The sequence below is a fragment of the Anas acuta genome, chromosome 1 (genome assembly GCF_963932015.1).
Source record: "Anas acuta chromosome 1, bAnaAcu1.1, whole genome shotgun sequence".
NCBI classification, from domain to species: domain Eukaryota; kingdom Metazoa; phylum Chordata; class Aves; order Anseriformes; family Anatidae; genus Anas; species Anas acuta.
The window spans coordinates 20770829-20793296 of NC_088979.1; the positions used below are offsets into that span (position 1 = coordinate 20770829).

Here is a 22468-nt window from a genome sequence, read left to right on the forward strand (position 1 = left end):
AGTAAAATGTGCTTGGGCACAATTTAAGTAGAAAACTATTAAATTCTGTGTAGATTAGTATTAAGACCTTGTTCTACAGAATCTCAGAATCTAATGACATTTCTGTCAGCTGCAGTCAAGATGGCATCTTATTAAACCTCCAAGTTCTATAAATGCCTTTTCTTGCCAAGGAAAGCAGTCCTCATATGATAAAGAGAGAAATCTTTGTGTTCCCTGCTATTTCTGATAGACTTGGGCTTACAGCTGTTAAAATCCTGAGTCAGAATTCTTGGACCGGAATTAAATGTGCTCCTCAGAGACAAGCACTTAGCCAGGAACACGGGAGATAGTACATCTTCCATAAAATCCAGTTGAATCTGTTGGGTTTTGTTTTTAATAAATGTATTGTATTTAAAGATGCTCTCTAGATGGAAATAGCTCGTACCAGCTCATTAAATGAAGCCATTAGCCATAATGTCCATAGACATTAGTCCATGTTACCTAATATTATCTATATTTCCCTCCCTTGTGACAGAGGTCACTCACAGAAATTGCTTATGATGGAAAGGCCAAGCCAGTTATTGCCACAGAAGGTGAGGTTTTGAGGGCATGGGAAGGGCAAGTCAGGAAAGAAGAGCAAACTTGGGCTACATGGAAGCCTAAAGCAAGAATAATTTATTGCATTTGCACTGTATTACCTAGCTGATGAAATGAATCAGCAATGATAGTGGATCCTAAAATCTGGATGCCTCCTTTGAGTTTGCTCTAAGAAAGAGGGAAAGGACAAGAGGGAAAAGGACAGAGATACGTACATGAAACGAAGCAAAACAAGAGCAAATGAAGATATGCAGAAAGGGTAACATTGAAGAGTTGTTACATTGTGCAGTGAGCTGGTAGTGTGGCTATATTTTGCCTCAGATGTCAGCTAGTACACCGACAAACAAAATGGTTCTTGTTTACACCAACTTTGAAAGATTTTGGTATCGTGCAGAATGTTGATCTGTTACGCTTGACCACTTTGCAGCATTTAAGTAAAGGACAACCTGTGGCTGTAGCTGATGCAAAATAGTTCTATCCAGTTAATAACTTGACTAGATCTTTTCATGTCTTTTTAAGGAAATGTTATTTATAACCTGGTTTCTTTTTTTCCTTATGAAGTAAAGGTTTTATGTCTAATATACTGAACTAAAATGGCTTCCCCCCACCCCCCTTCAGATGCTCAAAGACCAATACCTTGGCTACAGGAAAACCTTTCTGGGAGATGCCATGGATGTGTTTGAGGCGAGACGAACAGAAGCTAAGAAGTGGCAGAGCGCGCCACGTGTTACCACTGGACCGACCCCTTTCAGCAACATACCAAATGCAGCAGCCGTTGCGATGGCTGCAACACTTACTCAGCAGCAACAGCCTGCTACAGGTCTGAGTGCATTCAAGTTATAGATTATTAGTGTTAGAGCAGTAGTAAACTTGTGTAAACTTTTCTATGAAGTCTTCCTTTGTGTTAGACTAAAAATCTAAACGTTGTGATGAGTAAAGTTACTGATACATAGCCAATAGAAAAAAAAAAAGCAGGGTAGACTTAGCAATAATTATACAACAGATACTTAATCTTGTGAATTTACTTGTATTAGTGATATTTACTGTACTGTTCTAATTTACCCCCTTGGAATGTGAGTCTTCACTCTTCAGTAACATCTCCGAATACTTTTAGTATAGCCTCTTTCCAGAGTTGTGTGGTTATAGTAAATTATTTTAGAATCAGTGAGGAGAGAATATCTAAAGGCGTATTACCTTTTTCATATGTAAAACGATTAATGCATTTTTATATAGCACTTTGGAACTGTAAAATGAAAAATGCTGTTGAACAGGAAGGATAGTCAAAAATCTGTAGAATAGGAAGGTGGATGTCTGGCTTATTATTTTAGAGCCAACTCCTTCATCATGGTGATTTGGGGCAGTTTTTGCTGCCTGTTCTGCTGTTGTGAATATTAGTAGAGAAAGTAGAAGGGATCAGTGATTCTGTGTATGCATGTATGTTTAAGAGAAAGACCAAAGCAGAGGAAATACCTGATCTACTGCTAAGGACAAAAGAATATGTATGGCAAAGGAAGTAACTTACGCACCTTAATTGACATTATTATACTAACCATCACTTTTCAGAGAAGGGGTCCTGAATATCGGGAGTTGAATTGATATCTAATCGTTTAGCAGAAATAATAGCCTCTGTTTAATTTTACTTGAACGTGGGTGGATATGTGTGTCAGCAAATTATGGAAAAGCTTAGGTAACTGTGTTCTACGGTTTATTTTCTAAGATGTATGCCCGTGTGTACTGGAAGTTAAATTAGCACCTTTTCCCTTCCTTGTCTCATAAACAGCAGTCATATTTTGAATTAGTTTAATTAAAGACTTATTCAGCAACCACCTTAGTGAGTTTGACAAATTATTAGGCTGTCCTTGCCTTCTCCATAGAAGGAAACAGAAAGGTGCTTCCAGCCCTGACTCTTATAAACAGCAAGGAGATGTGTTTAAAGGACAAGTATGACGAAATACTGAACCCAACAGAAAGTGAAGTGATTATGAAATATTTCTATTTTAAATTTCTTTTGTAGTCCTGTGTCTTCCTCTTTTTACTGCTGTCTTAATCCATGGAAATTCAGTGGAAGTGACATCAGTAAAAGATTACATTTTTTAAACTGCCACACCAGCTTTGTGGCAGTTTAAGAACATAATCTTTTGTGCAGCCTAATGTTGCCAAAATAGTTCCTTCTCCCCCTGTCTTTCCTCCTTGTCTTTTTTTTTTTTTTTTAAACACTCATCATGATCATTATGGGATTAGTTGTGGTTACAAGTCATATACTTGAGATTCAAAGTTTTACTTGTGTTTTCATGAATTGTGGTGAGGGATTCAGATCTTTTCTTCCTGGTCCAGATTCTACAGAGCTGCCAATAACTTCACTAAATTGATGCCACTTATGGCATGACTTCTCTAGTGTTTTCTTAGGGGTTAGGAGTGGAAAAAAATGCAAATTTAACCTGTACCAGCTTGCATGAGGTAAGGTGACTTTATACCTCAAGTTATGTTGTAACATTTTGTAGTGGAAAGAGTGAAGTCATCTTTTGTTTCTTTGTTTTTGTGTTTTCTTTTATTATTTTTTTTGTTTTGTTTTAAATTAGGTTAGTGGCTTTGGCAGAGTATTTTAAAAGCCAAAAATGTGCCAACTTCAGGAGTGGTGCAGAGAGAACAAAGCCATTAACTTATTTCGCACATGCCAACAGAAGTAGGCAAGAACTTGAGTTTACTGCTTATTCAGCTGAAATACTGTTGTCCTCCATGAAACTTGCTTGATCACCTGGAGACTAGAGATAGATTTAAGTGCCACTCAAAACATCAAGAATATAAAAAAAAAAAAAAAAATTAAAAAAATAGAAAATAGGCTTAGAAATTGAAGTCATGTTACCTATGTCTGTGGCTCAAAAGAAGGATTAGTCAGGCCTTAGTTAGGCCTGAACTCTTTCAGAGAGAAACAGTCTTAAAAGCTTACTATGAAGGAACGTTTCACAGCTTTCCTAGATTACTGATTTCAGTGCTTGACTTGTTCTCAACATCTTACCCAAAACTATAGCTTCAAATTTAGTCCACTACTTTTGGTTTTATTCTCAGTGGAAAAGAAGAATAATAATCTACTCTTTCAGTTTTGCAGGAATCTTTAAATGTTTGAAGATTGCCTCCTCATAGTTTTGTTTTTGTTGTTTGAGGAAAAGATTTCAGATGGCCATTTACTGCAGTAATACTTCAAATATTTGCTTGTTTTAACTTTGTAGTGTTACAAGTTTCATAACTTATTTCAGAATGGTTTAGGTTGGAAGGGACCTTAAAGCTCACCCAGTTCCAGCCCCCTGCCATGGGCAGGGACACCTCCCACCACACCAGGTTGCCCAAAGCCCCATCCAGCCTGGCCTTGAGCACCTCCAGGGATGGGGCATCCACAGCTTCTCTGGGCAGCCTGTGCCAGGGCCTCACCACCCTCTGAGGGAAGAATTTCCTCCTAATATCTGATCTAAATCTCCCCTCTTGTTTTAAACCATTCCCCCTTGTCCTGTCATTATCTGCTCAAGTGATAAATCTTTATCTTGTTATAACCCCTTTTAAGTATTGAAAAACTGCAGTGAGGTCTCCCTGGAGCCTTCATCTCTCCAGGCTGAACATCCCCAGCTCTCTCAGCCTTTCTTCCTCGGAGAGGTGTTCCAGCCCTCTGATCATCCTTGTGGCCCTCCCCACGTCCTTCTGGTGCTGGGGGCCTCAGCCCTGGACACAGCACTCCAGGTGGGGCCTCACCAGGGCAGAGCAGAGGGGCACAATCCCCTCCCTCCACCTGCTGCCCACCCCTCTGTTGGTGCGGCCCAGGACCCAGTTGGCCTTCTGGGCTGCAGGCACGCACTGCTGGCTCGTGTTGGGCCTTTCATCCACCAGATCCCCCAGGTCCTTCTCTGCAGGGCTCCTCCCAGTGAGTTCTTCTCCCAGTCTGTGCTCCTGTCTGGGATTGCCCTGGCCCAGATGCAGCACCTTGCATTTGATAAACTGTCCACTGGAAGTTAATCACGTGTATTTCTTTGCAATCTCTAGATCCATACGAGTGGGATAGAGGGGTAGGATATTAGAAGGTTATGAGAGAAAAGATGAGGAAATAAGGTATATGAAAGGGGTCTGTGTAATACCTGACCTGCTGTTGTTGTTCTTGAAGAGAAGAATAAAATGAGAAAATTAATCTGGGCTTTAATGTTTTTTTGACTAAAATCTAATGTATGGTACTCTAATATTGGGGGATCAGGATGGTTAGTCTCTTAAAAAAATATTTGATGTTTACATGGTGAAGTCTATTTCATCAGGTTAAATTAGTTACTATTCTTTCTCTGAAAAGGTAATTTATTCTAAATTTGTTTTCAGAAGTCAAAGGTTTAGTAGCTACGTCTAAACTGTGGGATCAGGGAATGTTTCCCCAGTTCCTGGGTGTAGATAGGCACCCCATTTATGTTTTCTCTTTATACCAAGGCATGTCTGGCTTCCACTGAAACAAGGCCAGTGGATCCTGGGCGTAGTGGAAGAAAGGGAGCAAAGATAAGGCTCCACTGGTATCCTGGGGTGGATCATCAGGACACCAGCATTGTGTTGTGCACAGTGAAGCACAATTTCTGTGCGGTTTTATTGAAGCTAGAGTTATTAAAATTGTTCGTCTTGTCTGCATGCAGCTTTTCTCCCTGGTTTAGCACCTTTGCTCTGAGCACAGCTTTATGGGTAGCAGTGGGGCTGGTTATGCTTTTGTGCAGCAGTAGCTAGTGTTAACCACTGCCTCACTTGCACCTTCCCTGAGCAATTTTTAACAGCGTGGAAGTTCAAATGTTGGGGGCTGGTCTGCCTATCACTATTGATGGGTTTAAAGTGAAAGATTTTAAAGGAAATTAAAGCCAAATGAATTAAGAGCAGTAAATGCACGAGACTGAAACAGATCTTTTCCTGGTGAGACTAAGTTGTCTTAAATAATTTTCAAGCTCACCTTTCCTCTGCTTTAAAAATAAATAAATAAAATTCCCCTATGTGCCCCCAAGAACTTAGCTACTCTCTCCTTAACTGGTGAAGTGCAGAGTTAGTCGAGGCATTATCAAGCTATTAGCACACTTCATTATGTTTTGGCTTGACTCTTGAGATTAAAGAGCTAATAGAAAATGATACTGGATTTTTTTATAGCACTTAAATTACACAAATTTTAAAAAATAAATGATACTAATCTTGGTTAAAACTAGTCAATGTATTACTTTGTCAGAATCAGATTGAAGCTGTGACACTAAATTTGTTCACTGTCAGGACCAGCTGTGCTACAAAAATTGCACACTGTCACTTTGGGAAATCTTGCTGCCCTGTCTGGACTCTGTAGTGGGTCCTGTTCTTTAACTGAAATGCTCCACAGGGCAACATAGCAAGGTATAAAAGTGTTAAAAAGCTTGTTATAAAGAACTTGTCTCGTACCTGTAATAGCCAGAAGTGCCAATTTTTGCTAGTACTTTTGGCATTGAAGAACCTTTTATTACTAATTTTTTTGCTATTGAAAATTATGTTTACTTACAAGAGCTATAACTAGCGATGATGCCTTCAGAACATTATGGTACAAAATCAACAAATATCCTATGCTGTTGCTCAATGAAAAGCTTGTTAGCCTAAGGTATGTGATCCTGTTTTATATAATCTGAGGTGTTTTAGAATAATGTTTTTTACTGGCTCTGAAAAGCATGTTGCATTGGGGTGGGGGGGAGCTTTGCCTGGAGGACTGTAGTGTTTTTGTTTAAGGTCTTCCACTAACAGTGCCTCCTACTGAGATAGCAAACCTGTGCACTCCCTTTAGTGGACAAGGAACTGGATATGTGTTTGGGGCTTCTTTTAGTTTATTAGATGACTGACTTGTGTAGGGTTTCTTGTTTTTTAATGATAAAAAATAAATCTTATTTTATAAGAGCTGCTAGGTAGATGTGTCAGTATTTAAACTGGATGTAAACAAGTTTAGTTTGGAATTTATGTGAACATTTGCAATTAAAACATCTGGTATACTTTCTTTAGTTGAAAAACTAGCTTGGGTTTTCCAACTATTCCTGCTAAGCAGAGACTGAAAGCTAACAACTTTTAGTTGCCCTTAAAATTTAGCTTAACACTACTTGGAGTATGCAGATGTCATTCAGCTTGGATCACAGGAATTTTGTGTTCCTTGCAAAAATGTTACTTTTCAACGTACAGTGCCTTTCACTTGATTCAAAAGGTTTTTCCATTTAAAGCTTCAAAAACTGAACTGATTTTAAAAAGCTTGAAACGCTTACGTTTTAAAACTTCAGATAAATGTTAGTTACAGGAAGCTTTCTAGTATGAAGGATGGTGCTTTGAATGAAATTAAACCCAAATTTTAATAACTCTTTAGGAAAATGGCTGAAATCACTGGAGCTTTATGGTGATATTTGAGTAAATAATGACTTTCACACATATAATACATAAAGTATGTTCAAAGGTGGAGAAGCTTGTGTTAAGGAAAGATGCAAATGTCTGTGGATTAAGAGTTTGGCACTGTATTTTGTATTCAATGATGAAACTTTTTAACTAGTGCACTGAAAACTGTGCTTGAAAAAGACAGGAATATGATTGTACTGTGAAAACTGTCAAAATATATTATTTATCAGAATTAAGTATTTTAAAACGTGCTAGTAACAGGCTAGCAAGTTGATTCTCATTCCCCAAGGTTTAAAAAGAAAAAAAGGAAAGAAAAAAAAAGGAACTGAGGCTGTAAATTTTATCTTGGCAGACTGAAAATGTTTATTGACAGTCCTGCATCTTAGTGGGGATATGCAGGGAAACTGTCAGCTTTTTTAGTTATGGGACAAACTCTTGACTCTGAAATTTTGAATGTATCTAATTCATTAAGGTACACAGAATTGTGCCTTTTGTAAATGTTTATTTAAACAGGTGGTTTGACTAGTTTACCTTATTGAATGGTGTAATGTAGCAGAGCTCAACAGAACTCAGTTATCACTTGTGTGGAAAAAATCGAATTGTCATGTTACTGTGTAATTGACTTGCTTAAAAATGAACAATAAATTTAATAAAATAAAGTCATTGTCTTGTTTTTTATCATAGTGTTCTGTTTAAATTTGGATGGAATATTTTAAAATTCCTATTTATTAAATTAACATAGCTTTAGAGTAGTGTCAGTTCTTACATTTTTAATTTGAAGTTTATCCCTTTGCTGGTTCCATTAATACAGGTGGCTACATGTTACCTACAGTTCTGTCAAGATTTTGATTAATGATTAATGCATTAAGTTTAAGGTGAAACTGCTCAAGTTTTAAAAATACTAAATGGTGTTTTTGATTTTATTAGTTTTGGGAAAGTTTCACCTTTTTGCAGTCAGTGTTCTCTTAGGTTTTTATCAGGTGGATGTAGAGGCAGATAAGTGAGGAATTTTGAGGTAAAGCTTGGGGTCTTAATGGGATTTAATGAAAGCAATGATGTTCACGTGATCGAGTACTTGAATAAATAAATAAAGGACCTCTTTACTATGAAAGAGTAAGGCAAGTTTGTTCTCATTTTTTTTATACCAGGGCCACAGCCATCTCTGGGAGTTAGTTTTGGAACGCCATTCGGCTCAGGTATTGGCACTGGCTTGCAATCAAGTGGCTTAGGTTCTTCAAGCCTTGGAGGTACACTTTAACTTTTCTAATGTTTCCTTGAATTATTATACCGCACATCTGAATCTCTTGTAAACCTTAAACTCCACTAAGAGGGTGATTTGTTTCAGGGCAAGACCTGTTACAGTTGGCAGTCTACACTTTCCAAACTTCTCCATGCCTTGCAGAAAGTTACTAAGGTTAATAGAGTATTGTAGTGAAAACCCCATGATGAACAAGATGAAGTTTTCACAAAGGAGTTGATCCTTTAGCTAGGGAAGTGCATCAAGAACATCCTTCTGTAACTATAGCTTGCATTAATTTGTTGCATAATTGAAAGTTGGGCACATGGGAACATGCTATGACTAATTCACCGAAGTTCTTCACCTGTTATATACAGCTACAGTTTTGGGATCCTGCTTGGTGCAACATTTGCTCTATCTGTCACTGTTCATCAGTGCTGAGGTTGGGAGGGGAAAAAAGGTCTTTTTCAAGCTCCAAAACAAAACAATGTTTGAAAGTGAGGGAGAAAATACCAAAATACTGATTAATAGTGCTTATGGGGGACATATACCAAGAGGACTCATGATTGTTTCAGAGTAGGTGGTAATAAGAAAATAAAATTTAAATGCACGTCTACATTTTTAATTTGTATGAAATGAATTTTCAGAAGTAGAACTAAAAGTGGGAAAGTGATTATCTGCATGTAAATTTCTTGTCTTATATCAGTGGGGTTCCTACAGGGCAAATCAACAGACACTAGTGTCTTCTCTCCTGTGTAAGATCTGTGAAGACAATTGTTATATCTGAGCAGAAACAATGCGTTGTGTTACACCTGGTCCACGTTTCAGCCACAGTCTGCAGCTGTGCATTTGGATCGTTGAGCATAATATGAAAATCGCTGTTGTAACATCTCAAATGCTATCACCAGCTGTTGGAAAGATGTAACTGCTGTGATGCATAATGCTTGAAGATTGCATCAGTTTTATCTTAAACGATGATCTTGAAATAATCTTTGTCTACCAATGTGCCTTCTCATCAGTTTTTAAGCTTTCTCAGATTAAAAAAAAGAATAAAGCAAAAAAAGCCCCTACACCAAACAGGAAAAATAACTGACAATAGTGGGCTGAATGGAGAATGCTTGTGGTTTATCAGGTTATTCCCACAATGTTTTAGATGCCTTAAACATAAAATTTTCTTTTCAACCAAAGAAACTATAGGTTAAGACTGGCAAAATTGATAAACACAGATAAACAATATAAACTAAAGAACATTTTATTTTAAATTGATGGACATCTGCTTCTAGTTTTGTCTTAGAGGCCTAACTTGTATTCTTCACAAGATCTTTGATTAGGAAGGCACTTGCATGTCATCTCTTGTATATAAATTTATATGAAGTTTTGGTCTTTTGACAAATCAAGGAAACTTAATGGAAGCAAGTGTAGAATACAGAAGTGCCTGCAGAATACCCTGCAGTGGTGCTCATGGAATCCAATGAGCAGAATGAATACTTCAGCCGTTCAGATTTTTATTTTTTTAAACAGTACAATTCTTAACATCTATTGTTGAAACTGCATTTTAGCTAGGAAATGTGCTGTCTTGCTATGATAAATAATCTGCAAATTTTATCAGTAACAATTGTATAAGCTTTTGCACTCGAGGATATAAGATAAGTAGCGTATTGATCCTATGCTTCATGAAGTGCTGATACAGGTACTTGTCTGACTATTGGTAATTCATTTCCAACTAGATAGGAGAAAAAAGTGTATCTTTCAAAATATCTTGCATTCAAATGATACTTGCTATTACACAAAAATTAAAACTCTTACAAGTATTTTCCCTTACACTTCAAACAAAAGATAGGGGCATAATTTCATTGAATATAAATATTGTTCTTATTTTGATAACTTCTTCAGATAGAGGAAAAAAAAGTCTCTTACCTCACCTCTATCTCAAACTGCAAATATCAACTTGCTTTTCTTTTTCTTTGAAGCCACTTCACGCTAATAACACACATCAAAATTCTAAAATATTTACAGTGTGAAGTTATAAATAATAATTGCAAAATGAACAAAATGAGTTTTATTACAGCTATACAGTTATCACTGTGCATTTTATATTTTTCCATTTAAAAAAATCTAGAAATTGTATTTCTATTCCAGGTTCTATCTTATTTTGTCACGTCTTAGGTAAAGCTGATCACCAGTAAGCTTGGAATTAGGGTGGAGTAAGCCCTGAAATGAACCAGATGTAAACTCAAGATAAAGCTTGCTTTCTTTAAGTGTAGTTTTTTTTTTCTTGGAGTTCTTCTTTTTGATGAAGATTATGGCTTTCTCTAGAAGTCCTGTAACTTGTGTCTGAATTTTCTTAGTTTCGGCCCATTTCATATAGTGTATTCTTGACAATTTAACAAATGGCTAAATTGCTGTTAAACTCAGCTGATTGCAGTTAAACGCAGATTCTCCACCTGCAATCACTTATAGTTTGATCTTCTACTCAGTTTTGTATTTGGAAAGAAATAATTTTCTTTTTCATGTTTGCACTGCTTTTTTCAAGAAAGCAATGCTATGTTGAGATTAAGATACACTTGATGCAGTAGCCTTGGGAATATTTGTTTACCAAATAATGCTTAGAATTATGTTTAGTTTTAGAACATTTGTCCCAAACCTATATATCTTTAATTGTTGTGTCTGTAATTTTTTGTTGTGTGTCTTTACTATTATTCTACTAGGATTTGGAAGTAGCTCTGCCTTTGGAAGTAGTGCCACAGGAGCATCATCGTTTGGGTTTGGAACTACAAGTAAACCATCAGGAAGTCTAAGTGCAGGTTGGTTTATTTTTCTTGAATTCCCATTTATCTTAAAGCAAAAGTTCTATAATCAAACTACTACTATACAGTCTTTAAAAAGCTCCTGACACAAGTATGCTTAAAATTGCATGTATAAGTAACAATGAGAGTAACCGTTTACTTGCTAAATGTGTTTTCAGAAAAGTTTTTTTGGCTTTATTAAAGGTCTTGGCAGTATCAACCAAGTATTATTTTTCATTCAAAGGTCTTTATCTAGTTAAGCAGGAGAACACACATCAGATTGGATCGGTTGCAACCTGAGGCACAGAAATGCAGTTGGTACTTGACTGCATAGGCCATAGTGTTACTGAGCTATTGAAATTAGTGCATAAATCTGTGATAAACATACCTGTAATTTAACTTTAAATAAAGAAATTGAAATTATTTTTGTGGATGTTGGGAAGGCTTCCTTAAAACTCTTTTTTTCTTATCCTTGATGTCCTAAATAGCAGGTTATAGGTAGCATATCCTTGTAGATATCTAGAATTCATGTGTTAACTAGTTTGAAAACTCTTCTGTGGCAATTGAGTTAACTATCTCAGTATCATTTCACTTCTTTGGTTTTATTTTCTTGGTAGTGAGAAGATATTGATGTAGTTTCTCCATAACTCAGATGTCTGAAACCTTAGTCACTTCTGCAGCTTACATCTATTCTACAGCTTGCATCTATTTATTTACTTTTTAAATAGGAGCTTGTTTCTGAAGCTTGTAGCTTACTGTGGTCTGTCACAGTCTTCAGAGACAGATTGAAGGAGTATCATGTCTCCTGGGATTAGCTTTTGGTAGCATGTTTGTTAAAGAAGTTTATCTTATAAAAATGCTGTTATAACCATAGTAAATGGTTGTTTATTAGCCAGCACCCAGAACGTTACCTTGGTCCAGTACCTTGTTAGTTTCTGTGCCTTTTTTTTCCTTGGTTACTGTTAGGTACTTTACAGGCCTAGTTTGACAGAATAACCGTAAGCTTTGTGTTATAAGGTGGAAATACACAGCCAGCTTAGTGAGCTATTTAGCATCATGAACACCCTAGTAAATTTTTGATGGAACATCTCTGATTTTTCAGTATGCAGTTTCTAAGCATCAACCTTTTTTTGCTTATTTTTAATACCAGAAACAAGTCAAAACTTGCACTGCTTGAATTTTTATTCTTTCTTTATATTATTTCAAATAATACTACAGAATTTCAAGCTGCTGGGTTGCAGAGTATATAGCTTAATTTTCAGTGTATTTAAAAATATAAGAATAAAATTAGTTTTATGGATCAGTTGTCCACCACTAATGAGGTATCAAGCCAAAGTAAACAAATAGTTTTACTATCTTGGTGGTGAGCAAAGACAATTTAGAGGTCACTTCACAGCATTCCTCAAACCAGGCTCTGCTATGGTGGCAGCGCTCCCAGTCTCTGTTTAGCAGTGCAGATGAGTTGGATCCAATTAAATAAGGATTGTTTTCAGTTAACTCAAGAGTCACAGACCCACAAAGTGATAATCAGGAACATAAACAACTAAATGTAATTCCCAACATTTCGTGCTTATAAAATAGCGTTCATGAAAATCTTCACCTAGACTGGGACTACGCATTAAAAACCTCCGTAAAGGTTTGGTAGTCCTGAAGCATGTTAACTTTCACGTCCAAAATCCTATGCTGCATAGTTTCCGAATAGCATATGATCTGTAGTCAGACTTTAATATGTATGTATAAATGGGTTTAAATGATGCCTAAATGATAAGGCTAGCAACATTTTTTTTTTCTAATTTTTGTGTCCTATTTCTTAAATAACACTTATAAAACAAGCTTGTTTCTGGATCCTATATTACTTACGATAATTGTATCTTATTTTTGAATCTTTCTTGAAATAGTTGGGAGATCGTGGGAATTGGGATGCATGGATATACGGATGTATAATTAATTTAAAAAAATAATTTATAGGACGTGTACTGTCATCCTTTCTCTCTGAAACACAGACAAAGCTTTCTTCCATTGTGGAAAGCCAACTCTTAAGAAAAGTCCCTCTTAATTCCCAATTCCTTATTCATCTGATGGCAATCAAAAAGGTTGCGTTGAGGGGGGATGTTGTAAAGAGCCTTAATCCCTAAAGTCATGGGAAAAGGGGGGGGAAAAAATAAACAGAATTTATAGAGATGATGTTGGGGGAGACATAGAGGGTGTCACATTATTTTGATGAAAACTGAGATGCTAGACATGCTTTGAAGAGCTGAGTTGGGAATTTGGGTTGGAGAGCTGTTGTTATTGAAGAATAGCTATGACCAGGTTCTAAATATGGGGCATTTAGTAAATCAATTAGGGTTGTGCTGGAAATCCCTTTACATTTAGAGCACCTATTGTGGAGTGGAGATAGGAGAAGGGAATAGATTGCCTTTGAGATCTGCTGTTTATCCCTGTAGCATTAAAGCAAACAAAAACTGTTATTGGGAAAGTTTGTATGATTTATTTGGCTTGCCTACTTGAAGGGCTTGTCTGAAATTTATTGAATTGCTTGAATGTGTGTAGAGAAGAGCAATGAAGCTGGTGAGGGGACTGGGAAACGAGACGGGAGCAGCTGAGGGAATTGGGGTTGCTTAGTCTGGAGAAAAGGAGGCTGAGGGGAGACCTTATCATACCTCTGTGAGAGGAGGGTGTGGGTCTCTTTTTTCAGATGGCAAGTGATAGGATGTGAGGAAACAGTCTCTAGTTGTGCCAGAGAATGTTTAGATTGGATATTAGAATTTCTTCACAGAGAAGGGTGATAGCATTGGGATGGGGTGTCCAGGAAAGCGGTGGAGTCCCCTTCCCTGGAGATATTGAAGAGAGGTGTGGACACAGTGCTTTGGGGCTTGGAGGAAGCAGAGGTGTGAATGCCCAATGAGCGAGGTGTACTCTGAGGTCCTTAAGGGAGATGCTAAGTGTGTGCCTTCAAAGGGCAGGTGGTCACTTACTTTCTGAAAATATTTGTTTAAACCGAAGTAATACTTATTTCAACAAAGAAATTGTTGATCATCTTGTAGCTGTGGTTCAAGACTGTGCAAACACTCCTAGAACCGAGCTATTCCATAGCTGATCCTTCCTTGCAACGGGAACAAGACTGAATGTATATCTTGTTCAAAGTTTATTCCTAAAGATTTTTGTTTGAGTATTCTGTGTAAGAGTTGGTTTTCTTTTTCTTAAAAAGAATTTATGGGACAAAGCCATTTAGATGAATTTCCCTTTTGCTTTTTTACACTTTTGTGGCTGCCCTAAATGGTACTTGTATCCTATCAGCTATTATTTCCAGGTCATATCTAAATTAACAAACACATTTTCAGTCTTCTGTCACGCAGCTTATGCATCTCTTTCTTTCTAACACTACTCAAAGTTCGTACAGCCTTCCCTGCATTCTTCAAAATAACCCCTGCAAGCAGAAGCAGCTATATGGAGGTAGTTCACGTGCACTTTAGCCTTGCCTTTCGAACTCCTGGCACCATAGATCACATACAGCTTTACTGTGAATTGTATTTATGATCTTTTCTATAGAAAGCAGTGCTTATGTGCAACCTCAGGTACATTCTTGAAGTAATAAGTTAATTTAGGAAGAACAGCTGAAGTTATTAAAGATTTTTTCATCCATGAGACTTCCAGGTGAAAGATTTCTTCTTTTAAAATCCTACTTAGTATTCTGAGTTAGCAGGAAAATGGAGGAATGCACACAAGGCTGGGGGCTGTTCACAGCTTTGCCATGAACCTGCTGTGAGGCAAGGAGTGCAGGCCATGGTCTGCTTGTACTTCTGCCTTCCCTCCCAGCCTGCTCTATGCACGTTACACATCTAAATATACTCTGCATACTTAGACTGAGAGCTTGAGGAGAGGGTTATGGTTCTTCTGTTGTACTATTTCAGATTGGTATTGGTAAATACTGGTAATACAGTAGCTGGTGTTCACAGCTTCAAGGAGAACAGAATTGCTATCCTGATGTAACTTATGTTTTAAAATATTTTTGCCTCCCTCACAAGGCTTTGGCAGCTCGACTACATCTGGGTTTAACTTCAGCAATCCTGGCATCACAGCATCAGCTGGTCTGACGTTCGGGGTGTCTAATCCTGCATCTGCAGGCTTTGGGACAGGAGGGCAACTTCTTCAGCTGAAGAAACCTCCAGCTGGAAACAAGCGAGGGAAAAGATAGGCACCCCTTTTAGGGAAGTGGAAGTGAATCAACTTTGTTCATCTGAAAAGTCTATTTTTCTAGATTGATGCATTAATTCAGTTGCATCCCGTGAGATTTATAAAAAATAAAATTAAAAAAAAAAATTTGCTACTTTTCCCTAGTCTGAAATACGAAATGAATCATATTGAACAGCTATTTTCTTGTGAATAGAATCTCGTTTATGTATTTTTATTTTTGGCCCTAGTTTTAGAAATGTTCTATACTGCATTATTAAAGAATCTTGTAAAACCATCTATTTAACCTAATGTTAGTAGCAGAATATTTTTTGTTAATAAGCTTTATACCATATGAATATATGCATATTTGTTTTTTGTACAGATAAAATATATTCTAGTACAAATACTAGAGTTCATATCTTCTGTTCCTGGATATGGCCTTTAAATCTACTTCAGGGTGTTTTTGTGTATATGGATGTAAATATATACAGTACAGTGCACACATCTGTGTGTATGTCTGTGTATATATATATGTATAAAATAAAAACAGATGTGCAAACCTTGCCCCACAGACAGGTCTCCTCTTCTTTGTGTGTTCTGTTTCTCCATGTTACTCTCTGGTTCCACATTTTGAGGTTCTTCTGAATTTCAGGTAGTGGGTCCCAGGCTGTGTCACCTGCTTCTTGTGTTCTGTTGTTTAAGACCAGCTGAAGTACAATGTTTACTATTTCATGAAGCTTGTTGTGTATGTATAGTGTTTAGGAGCTGTGGTTTTTGAACCCTTTACTTTTACCCATTTAGCAGCCAACTCGAAAGAAGAATCTGATACTGACACAGACACTTCATAGGTAACGTTCCCAAACTCTTTCATTTTATTTTTTCTCCTGAGCTGCACAGTGAGATGTTGCAGGATTTCAACGGAAAGCTCAGGGTTCCACAAGGCTTGCTTGCAAGCAGAGAGCTGTCAAGCTGGATGAGCTTTTCCCTGCAGTTGGAGGGGATAAGGATATACTATTGTAGTGAAAACCTGAATTAAATGCTATAAAACAGTTGATTCACCAGCTTCTTCTAGTCAGTGCTACCTGCATTGACATAAGAGCTATTGCGTATCTGTTTTCAATACGAGGTATAGTACAGTAAGTTGCTGCTAAAGAATTGAAAAAAATGATGTGATTTGAAGGTTAAGCTACTGCAACAGTAGAGTCTGAATCTAGCATCCTACATCTTAGCTGCTTGTGCTGCGTTTCCAACTCTGTCCACAAGAAATAGCTGGAAAAGACCTTAAGGAGGTACCACCCTATGTGAGAGAAATAATAGATCCATTTAACCTTTGCAAATAGAGATACAGGCTGAAGTGTGAGTGAATGTGGAGCTTTGGAGTTGTGTTGCTGTTTCTAGATGATGTTTTGTATATAACATGCATCAAATTAATATTCACAATCGTTTTCACAAAAGCACCTTCTTTTTTAAAACAGTTACAGAGCGTAAGATTTTTTTTCTAGTACTGAGCGAGTTGTTTGCTTTCTCTTGTTGAAGTGTTATTACCATTTTGTATGTTTTGGAAACGTCTGTTTTGTATGTTTTGGAAACGTCTGCATTCAGTAGTGGTTGCTTTTTGACAAATGTTCGGTTTATCACTTGATCTGGTAAAACTGAGGGAAACTGAGCACAGAATTCTTCCCTTTTGTACACCTGTATGTTATTGCATCTTTGTGACCCTTCCCCTAGGAAGGGATATAATGTGTGTTTTTATTTTTATGTCTGGAAAAACTAAAAGTTTATTTTGATTTCGACCTTTTAAAAACTGCTTGGGCTGCAGTCAAAACCGTAAGGTTTTTATTCCTTTGTTATTGCTTTTTTGATAGTTAATATGTTAAACCACTGGACTTTTCTTGTAATGTATCGATTTGTGGAACTAATTCTAAGTGTGTACTGTTTGTCCATATGTGCAACAACTTACCATTGTGCAAACAATAAAACATTAATGCTGTGATCCTTGTAATACATATTTACCTATTTCAAAGATCGTTTCCTCTTGTCTTCCTCTGTTACAGGACAAACAAAACCATCACTGGCTAATACGTAGAATTGTTTTTCCCAGAACTTGGAGTAAAATTGTTCTTTCTGAAGTTAGGGCGCTGATCTCTGGATGGAAAGGGAGGGTTGGGGGGAAGGAATACGTTGAGGTTTTGTCTAGAATCTCTTAACGCTGGCTGTATAAACCTCGGTGGTGCTGTAATGTAATACAGCACGGGGTGTATTTTTTTTGTGAAGTCCAAGGCAGTCTGAGCCTCCTGTGTACCTGTGTTGTTTCTTTTCATGCCAAGGCAATAGTTTTTAGCCTAAGTAGAAAAATGATTATGTAATAAAATAATTGCATGCTGAAGTACAAACAAGTGGCCAAAATGGAATTTGAAGTAATTCTATTCCCAAAACATTACTTTGGTTGTTGAATTTAGCCATGGTTTTCATGGATCAGCATTGCATATATTATTCTTTTTTTTTCAATGCAATCTGATGCAGTACAATTAATGCACAAAACGTAGACACGTTCATAGTTGAATAAGTTTTCTACAAGGTGCGTCAAGAAGTTGACCTGTACTTAAGCACAGTGAAATGAAATAAAGTCTGGATTATTTGCTCTTTAAAGAAAGAAAAATATGTACGGGAGGAAGATTGAGGTGAGACATATGTGGGATGTGATTCTCTTTATTAAGACCTTGTTGTACAGCTGTGATGTAAACTTATTTGTAGCTTCTTTTACCAGAAGGATTTTTTTTTTGTTATTCTCACTACGTTATATGTAACAGGATGTGTGCCTTGGTTTGCTTTCTTCTTGAACCTCCTCCTGGTCCAGCATCTCCCAACTTTCTTTGCTCTCAAATTTGTCTGTTTCTGGCAAATTTGGCAAATGTTTTGTGTGCATTGATGGCTTTCTTGTTCATTGGGAGGGAGGATGTTAATAAGGGGAAGCTGGATAGAGTTCATGCATCTTCCTTACCATGAGCATCTGAAAGTCAAATCCTCGCATGTCCTTCCACCTGCATGTTCATAACATGACTGTTTTGAACCCTACTTGTCTTCTATTAAAAAAAAAATAAAAAAAAATAAAAAAAAGATATAAAGTTCAGGAATAGACACTGACATTTTTTTCCTCTTTAACATCAGTATCAAATAGGAAAATTCTTTCTGCCCTTTTTCCCCCCACTCCTCTACTTACATGTTAATAGTAGGAGTAATCCAAAATCTTATGTCAGCTCAGACCTGGTATTGGCTCTAGTACCTGTAATAGATAAAAAGAAGTAGCTTACAGGTTTTTCATGAGAAATTCTGAGTTCCATATAGGAAAATCTGTCCTTGATGTAGAATGTAAATCCATTATGCACTCTAAAAGTTTATTTTTCAAAAAACTCACAAGTTTATAAGGAAAAAAACTGGCATAGAACAAAATAGTAAGTTTAGACACTTAACTGTGTGGATCATGCTGTCTAGCACTTTCCATCTTCCCTTCTCCCTTCCCTTTTGAACGTGTATCTCTGGACGCTGCCACCTGCAAGTATCGTGGCAGTAGATCCACACAACCTCTGCTGAAAATCTCTGGCTGGGCTTGGGGAGGGGAGCGAGACCGAGGTGCTGCCTGCAGCGGTTCCCCGCTGCCTCACCCTGGAGCTTCAGCCCAGCTGTGGCACGCGGTCTCCCACCTCACGGACAGGTACGTTGCTGAAAGGAGGATGGAGGTGGTGAGTGGGGAGAGGAGAGGGTGTGGAGCACAGCCTTCATGCTGCCGATGGGATAAGTGGTTTTAATTTGCCTTGGGATCACCTCTTCTCAACTCAGCGTTGAATGCTTGCATGCTGATATCCTCGTAGTCCTAAATCAACTGGCCCTGTAACACAAATTTTGGCATTGGTTTAATGTGTAGTAGGTAGAAACACGTGATTGTAGAAGTTTCATTTTCTAGGTGGAAAAAAATCCAACCACCTCAAAAAAAAAATAAAAAATTAAGGATTTTGTATCAGGATTCCAACAGCTCTGTTAGTGAGCGCTGCTTTCACCAGGTGGCAGGAGACAACCACTTTTACACTGCTACTGCAAAGCCCTCACAGGCACCGTTGTGCACCTTTTGTTTCCAGGTCACTCGCATGTTCTTGCCCCTCTCTCTAAGGCTGTAGGGTTTTATTAAACTTCAGCATTTGATCAATCCCTGTGACTCACCTGGCTGCGTGGCTGCGAGCTTTATTATTTAATGCCTTTACTCAGCCTCGGGAGTTTAATCTTCACGGCCCATCACTGCAGTTGTGGAGTGCCACGATGAGGAAGCGAGTGTGCTGCTGAATCTAATGCAATACCTCGCTTTTTCCTAAGAGTAGTTCGCCTTTTGTTTCCTTACCTTTTAGAAGTAAGGCAATTCTAGCTTAGTCTAAACAGCTTGTGATTAAGTTTAGAAGCTTCTGAAAAAATTTAGAAAAGCTTTTGGGTTAATTTTACATCTGTTTGGGTATAGATGGCCCCTACTAGGATATCAGGTCAAGTCTGCTGAATGCTTGCATGGGAAACCTGGAATGCGTACTCCTGTCCTAACCAGGTCAATAGCTGAACCAGTGAAAGATGCCTCTACTTTGTTCAGCTAAGGTCCTAAAATGGATTTCCCTTTTTTTTGTCTCTTCAACACAGGTGTCACTGTACGGCGTGTACTCGGACAGCACAAGGACATCAGCTTGCTAGACAGTACTGTAATTGTTTCCAAAACCCTGCGCTGATCGGAGGCTGCTGTATGCCACCTGAGCAATAAATAGCGTGTTGGATCTGTGTGTTTGATGTGGTGTGTGGTGCCAGCGGGTTAGGCTTCTGTGCTGATCATCCCAGGCACAAAAGCAAGCTAGGATGATGAGGTTTTGGTTAGACACTGTGGTTGTGCTAATAGTAAAAAGGGTGAGAAGCACAGACTTGACGAATAATCAAAAGCAAGTAGCAGATTATTACCTGAAACTTAATTCTGAACTGTAATTTGGTACACTTAATAAGAGAAGTAAGTTCTTACAGGGAAAAAGTGGCAGGCAGCTTGAACAGACTTCTGTTTGGGTGAAACCTTGCAGGGGGGAGCACAAACTACATACAGCTGGGTAGCTAAAGCTAGTCTAACTCCATGGTTAGTGGAAGTAGAAGCTACTCCAAACATCAAAAATCTCGAATCCTGTTAATGATAGCATTTCTTGGTTGTCTGGACTTCGCATTCAGACCAGACAAAACTAGCAGAAGTGACAGCAGGAGGAAGGTGCTAGCTTTAACGCTATGTAAATGTCTCTTAGCAGTGTGCACTGTGTCACTTTCAAATAGGAAAATGTTCTTTTTAGTCCCTTATTTCGAGTGCTGCAGCCAGGGGCCGGCTGAAGGAGCTCCCTGCCACGAATGTCACCGCTGCCTGCCCCCGTGGTAGCGGTGTGCGGCTTAAATCCCACAAACAGCTCTGGGGGAGCAGGCAGGTGTTGGCATGCCCCCAGCAGCTGAAGCAGGAGTGAGCTTTGTCCCCAGGGAGGGTGAGACCTGCTTTGGCCATCAGCCGAGCTCACACAGTGCGGACCACGAGGGCGAAACTGCTTGCATCAGCAGGACCAAAGTGAGGTTGATGCTGAAGCTCTGTTGTAAGTCAGCTCTGAGAGTAAAGAGGGAAGGGTTTTAACGCTGTTTGTGTTGGCTTTGGGTATGGTAATGCCCTGAGTGTGGGGGAGAAAAACCTAAGGGTTCGTCCTGGTTGTAGTGGTTGGTTATAGCAGTAATAATTCAATTAGGAAATGCACTCTCAAGCTGAAGCCACTCACATCAGCTTTTACCCCAGGCCCAAGCCTGCTGTCACAGGATACGTGGGAGCTCCGAAAATCCATGTGCCGAGACTCAGGGGGAGGAAGATGACAGCTGTATTCACTTTGGCCGAGGAGTCAGGGAGCAAAAAGCCCCAAAGCCACCATGAGATGGGCGCTAGGCTCAGCACTGAACCTGGGGGACACTTTCTGACAAAAAGCAGTATCCATGATGTGTTGTGACATTGCCCCAGTGAATATGGGAGGTGTCCCCAAGCACTTACAGATGCCCACTCACCTCGCTACCTTCAGCCTACCTCCCTCAGCCCCCTTATCTCCAGCAGAGATGTGTTTTGGAGCCAGCCATGAGATAGGAGAGGTGTGCACGTCGCCTGTAACTGCGGGGTGCCGATGTCCCGTGTCGCTGCTGCGTGCACAGGGACACCAAGCACTGGGAGGAGAAGCCAAGTCCCTGCCCACTGGTGTGCTGGGTGCCTCTGAAGGGTCCCACCCAGGCCCCCAGGGAGCACTGAGCCTCGTGTCACTGCAGCCTAGGTCTTTTTTTTACAGCCCTTGACTTTCTGCAAGATGTTTCTTGGATCGTCTTGTTCTAATTATTTTCCAGGAAATGAGAGCCAATAAAAGAAAGCCTTTCTGTTATGAATAATTGTATTTTAAAATGTAGATATTAAATATGTTCCCTAAGCAGAAATAATAAAAAAAATAATCCAGCTCGTTCAAGCAATACCACAATGAGAGCAGCAGTTCGGGCTTTCCAACAATGCTGACGGTGTTGAAATGATACCATAGGTGTAGCCATGCTGCTATAAAAGATAGCTAATAACCAGGGCAAGAAGGGAAGGAAGCCCTGCTAATTAAGCTCATATATTCTGGCAACTATCCTCATCCCAGGAGTTACATCAGCACCGCCTGGCAGCAAGAGCCATGCTCTTAACCATGCTGGTTCTTGGTCCAAAATCTGTCTCTGTGGGGTTTCAGCGATGCTTCCCTTCCCGCTAACTTCGCATGGGGGCAGCAAGGCATTGCTCTACGGGCAGGGGGATACGGTCCTACTGAGCAGTCACTCTGCCAGGACAAATATACAGAGCGCAGGCATTTCTGACTCCAGCGTGGTTTGTTTATAATTAAAAAATAATTTTTATTATTATTATATATATACTTAATAACTAAACCCGTACACCTTCAAGCTGGCTTTCAGATGTGAATGGATTCCATTATTTTATATTGCCAGGAAGAGGAATCTGCTGGCGAAGTGTTAAGCTGTGATGCTGTGTGTACAAATCTAGCAGCACAAATCTGTCTGCTGCGATAAGCATGTCCTGGCTGTTATGTGCTGTGAGCTGAACATGAGAAACGTGGCAATTAGTGCTAGTTTTGTGGCAATTAGTGCTAGTTTTCCTCTGGGAGAAGGGAAGGGGGCGATTTCGGGTTCAGAGCTTTAACCCAGCAGCTGGGGTTGCGATGTTGTGGATCCAACTGCAGAACCG

General features: G+C 38.8%; 1 protein-coding gene across 4 annotated transcripts in view; it reads left to right on the top strand.

The window, feature by feature from the left end:
* NUP58 (nucleoporin 58) overlaps window positions 1–17155 on the top strand; it is a 35797-nt gene extending 18642 nt beyond the window's left edge. For 2 of the 4 annotated variants that reach the window (XM_068671871.1, XM_068671879.1), the window contains exons 13-16: window positions 1195–1396; window positions 8115–8213; window positions 10912–11007; window positions 15015–17155. In XM_068671871.1, coding sequence (XP_068527972.1) covers window positions 1195–1396; window positions 8115–8213; window positions 10912–11007; window positions 15015–15184 — 567 coding nt within the window. In that variant the 3' untranslated portion in view covers window positions 15185–17155. The remainder of the gene's footprint in view (window positions 1–1194; window positions 1397–8114; window positions 8214–10911; window positions 11008–15014) is intronic. The other 2 variants (XM_068671887.1, XM_068671898.1) reach the window with 1 other exon arrangement.
* The last annotated feature ends 5313 nt before the right edge of the window (window positions 17156–22468 follow it).